This window comes from Myotis davidii, unplaced genomic scaffold (assembly GCF_000327345.1).
Source record: "Myotis davidii unplaced genomic scaffold, ASM32734v1 scaffold1134, whole genome shotgun sequence".
In the NCBI taxonomy this organism is placed as follows: domain Eukaryota; kingdom Metazoa; phylum Chordata; class Mammalia; order Chiroptera; family Vespertilionidae; genus Myotis; species Myotis davidii.
In genome coordinates, this window is record NW_006286229.1 from 1,056,466 (window position 1) to 1,060,469 (window position 4,004).

Sequence of the window (4,004 nt, forward strand, 5' to 3'; positions counted from 1 at the left end):
CACTGTTGTCTGGGCAGGAGCTCCCTTAGCCCCAGTGCTTGCTGAGGCCCCGACTCTGCCTCCCCTCTTCTGACAACGTGCTGAGTATGGACTAAACAGAGAGTGGGCATTAGCACATAGTGAAAGATATTCATGGGCGGAGTACAAATTGGAGTTGGGGAGTACTTGCCAGGTGTCTTAGTTTTCTTCCTTTAGTTTAAAATCATGACTATGGTGCTTTCAGGGGACTCTCATGTTGTAGAACAATCTCTCTGTTCTTTGCGATAGAGAGAGTGAGGTGGATGTTGCAGGGCTATTCGGTCTCAGCCCTTAGTGAGAGCTTGGTGTGAGGCATGAGGCTGCTGAGGACATGGAGATGACCACAAGATCCTCAAGAATCTCTGCGTTCTTCAAAGCTCTGGTGTCAGCTGACTCAAGGTCAATGCATGTCTCCCACTCAGATGCCAAGCAAGAACTTCATGCTGAATCTGAAGTCTCCGATTGCACAATATTCTTTACACACACACATAGCCAGACACACCAAACAAACTGAAATAAAACAAATAATCCTTGATTCACATAATACCTTGGCCTTTCCAGTGTATGTTTGAAGGTTTGGATTCACCCGAAGGCGTCCTCTCCATAGTGTCAGAGAACGGTGGGGTTATACTCCCGTGGCCCTCCATGCTAGGCTCTACACGGGGCAGAGCTGCATCCACATGGGTCCAGTGGCCCCAAATGTGGACTGTGACTCAAGGGGACAACTCTGAAGGTGGGACAACAACAAAGGAGACCAGTGGAAACCAGCCCACGTCTTCACCCCAGACTCTCCAAGGAGTACCATCCCTCCTTCTAGGCTCCATTCTTGGGGAGGAGCCAGGTCCAGTGTGATGAAGCGGTCAGGGGCTGGGACCCATGCTATGAGACACCATGAGGTGCCCCGGGGACACTGCCCTCACCCTTTCCTTTTGCTGCCCTGGACCTTTATGAGGAGCATGGGCTCAATAACTTTCCACCGGTAACTCTCCTCCCCTCCAGGGCCAGACCTTCACACCTAAAGGCAGGGCTGCATCTCAGAATGTTTGGATCCACACTCCAGGACGTGGGGCCGCGTACCTATAAAGCTGGAAATGAGCTTGCACAGCTAACCCTCACTCCATACCCTTTCCAGAGCCCCTTTTCATTTATGATGCAAACCCCTCTTTAGGGACCCACACAAGTAATAGAAGGGGGATGTTTTGCTTTTGACAGAAGTCTCCACTAAGACTCTGTGGAGCCACCAGGGGGCGCGTGTCGCTGTTCCAGCTCTCATGTTGCTCAAGCTGTGGTGCTCTGGAGGCTGGCCAACCTATCCGCCCTTGCATTTCCTGTTAAACATCTACTGCAGAGAGTCGCTGCGGTGAGACTCGGTCTCTGGGTTGGTCTGAAGGATTTCTCGTTCTGGCCCCTGTAGCTCCCAGGTGAGTGGGTGTCATCCAGATCCGCTTCTGTCTTACTGCTCTCTCCCGAACTTGATTGTGCCCAACTGGGATGGACTCTGAAGCTCCTGGCACTCCCCAAGCAGTTGCTTTTAGGCTTCTCAAGAGTGAAGCCCTGATCATGTGGCTGGGAGATTTCTCTGCCTCCTAGCCCTTGAGACTTAGTGGTTGAAGGAATGTGGTCACTAAGGAAGAAATTCTCCAATTGCCTCCAAGAAACTGCGATCTTCCCCTTAGCAGGGGAAGTCTCCTGAGGGTTTGGTGTCAGGATATGCTTGCCCCTTGGCTCCCCAAGGGTTTCAGGGCTCCTTCCTTCCTCCTTGCTCCTCCTTCCCTATCTTGAGAAAGTTTTGTAGCCGGGTGCTGGCAGTCACCCCAGGGAGCAGGGACAGGCTGGTTTCTGCAGGGCCAGCAGGTCAAATCCTGCTGCCGCCTCCCACCATGAGGGACAAACTCTCAGAACCACAGAGTAGCTCTCTGCAGACCAGAGTTACAGCTGAAGGCTGGGTCTGCCCCTGCCTGTCTCTGTCTCCTCTGCTGCCGGCATATGTCCAGGCATTTGAGTCTCTGGTTTCTTCAAGGGAGCCTCTCCCCTCTCCCAGTGCCTCTACTCTTGCCTGCTTACCAGTCAGAACTGTGAAACTGGACGGTGAGGGAGGCCCCCAGAGCTTGGAACTGGCTTCTTCTGTCCCTGTCCCACGCTGCAGCCCTGTTCCACATGTTGGTCCACCCCCTTCTATGAAAAGGTTTCCTTATCTCACCCTGAAGCCCTCAGGGACAGCTGGTCTGGGCTCCAGTGTCCAGTCCTTTCTTTAGTCTCCCAAGGGGGCAGATGTCTCCACCTCCCCATCATCACCCCGATTCAAAGTGGACTGAGACCTTTGTGGTTATTGGGGTTTACAGCCTCCCTGATGGTGAAGTTAAGGACCCATACTTGGTCCCTGTTTAAGCGGATCCTTTCTACCTTCGGAGTCTGGGTCTGGGTCTGGATTCTCAGCACGGGGCAGAGGGCCAGGGCTGGGGACAGGCATCTTCGTGGAGTGAGAGGGTAGCCGTTAGCCCTTCTTTCCTTAGGTCCTTCCTTTCCACACTCCCAGGTGCCGGGAGAAGTTTCCCTGAGTGTGGCCGCCCCATTCCCTTCTTCTCTTCTTTGCCTCTGAGGTAGTCAGACACCCTCCTGTCTCCTGCACACCTTTCTGCCCCTGAGAGTTTGTACATCAGCAGGGGACATTATACGCCTTTCCCTCTCTTTCTAATCCAAAACTTAGTTTTCTAAGCAGAGCTCAGTTTTCTTAGGAGTGAATTCTGTGTGGAGCCAGATGAGAAGAACCTCAGAGGGTCCGCCCGCTGCCACGGTCACATGGTAGTTGGAGCAGAGCTGGCTATTCTACTTACATGTGTCTTGATACAAAAAGCATCCTCTTTGTGAAACTCTCCAGTAGGTCAGGGAGACGAGGGTTCCAGACTTGAGCAGGAAAAAGGGAAGAAGATAGTGCTGGACCATGAGACCATGATCATAGGGGGCTACAGTTTAGGGCAGGTTGATGGGGGAAAGAAGAGAGGAGGGAAAGTGGGAGGAGTGGAGAACCAAGATCAGGTGGTTGGGAAAATTATGCTCAGGTGAAGGGATTTCCTGAGCAATGCAATGTCACCTATTGGAAATGGTGTAAGTGTGCCAAAGATCATACAAATTGGGCAAGAATCAATCATACTCATTAAACAAACATATAAATACTCACTAAAGAAGATGAGCAGGAAAGACCTGAGGACTCCGTGTCTGAGTGACTGGAGGCTGGTGTGCTAACTTATACCCTGTGCTCCTAGATCCTCCTGACTGAACACTGGCCACATTCTCACTTCAGCCTTGCCTACCGCCTGTCCCAGGAAAGCCATGTGGCTGTACCTGGCAATCCTCGTGGGCCTGTACTACCTTCTGCGCTGGTACCGGGAGCGACAGGTGGTGAGCCACCTGCGAGACAAGTATGTCTTCATCACGGGCTGTGACTCGGGCTTCGGGAACCTGCTGGCCAGGCAGCTGGACCTACGAGGCTTGAGGGTGCTGGCTGCATGTCTCACAGAAAAGGGGGCTGAGCAGCTGAGGGGCAAGACGTCGGACAGGCTGGAGACGGTGATCCTGGATGTCACCAGCACAGAGAGCATCGCTGCGGCCACCGAGTGGGTGAAGGAGCGCACAGGGGACAGAGGTATCACACAGGTTTCTCAAATCTGTTTCTTCTCTCCTGTCAAGGGAAGACCCCTTGCTACCTGGGGTTTTCTAGGACTCGAAATCCCATTAGCGCTCTTCACCTCACCAGCATACTAGCTGAACATCTTCTCCGTCCACTGCCCTAGTCTCTGAGTTTGGAGCTCTGTAGCTTGGGGAGAGTCCGTGCTGATGAGAACTCATCCCTGCAGAATTCTTGTCTATGGTTCTGAATTTCTAGATGCTGAGTGCCCCTGGGAGATGAGGGCCACGTTCTGGAGGCGGGTGGAGTAGGGGGCACTAGCCTGAAGCGTAAATGGGTGGCAGCGCTTGAGCTGGGCTCC

General features: G+C 53.0%; 1 protein-coding gene across 3 annotated transcripts; it reads left to right on the plus strand.

Annotated features, from left to right (window-relative positions):
- The first annotated feature begins 983 nt into the window (after positions 1–983).
- LOC102770923 (17-beta-hydroxysteroid dehydrogenase type 6-like) lies at positions 984–3,981 on the plus strand. 3 transcript variants are annotated; one of them, XR_001512791.1, is made up of 2 exons: positions 984–1,439; positions 2,754–2,858. XR_001512791.1 is itself a non-coding variant. In XM_015559800.1 (2 exons), exon 2 carries the CDS (start codon positions 3,349–3,351, stop codon positions 3,778–3,780), a length of 432 nt encoding a protein of 143 aa, XP_015415286.1. In that variant the 5' UTR covers positions 999–1,439; positions 3,342–3,348; the 3' UTR covers positions 3,781–3,981. The 3 variants fall into 3 exon arrangements, 2 of the variants coding, with proteins under 2 accessions (XP_015415286.1, XP_015415285.1); XM_015559800.1 differs by lacking the exon at positions 2,754–2,858 and adding an exon at positions 3,342–3,981 and having other exon boundaries at positions 999–1,439; XM_015559799.1 differs by lacking the exon at positions 2,754–2,858 and adding an exon at positions 3,282–3,795 and having other exon boundaries at positions 1,002–1,439.
- The last annotated feature ends 23 nt before the right edge of the window (positions 3,982–4,004 follow it).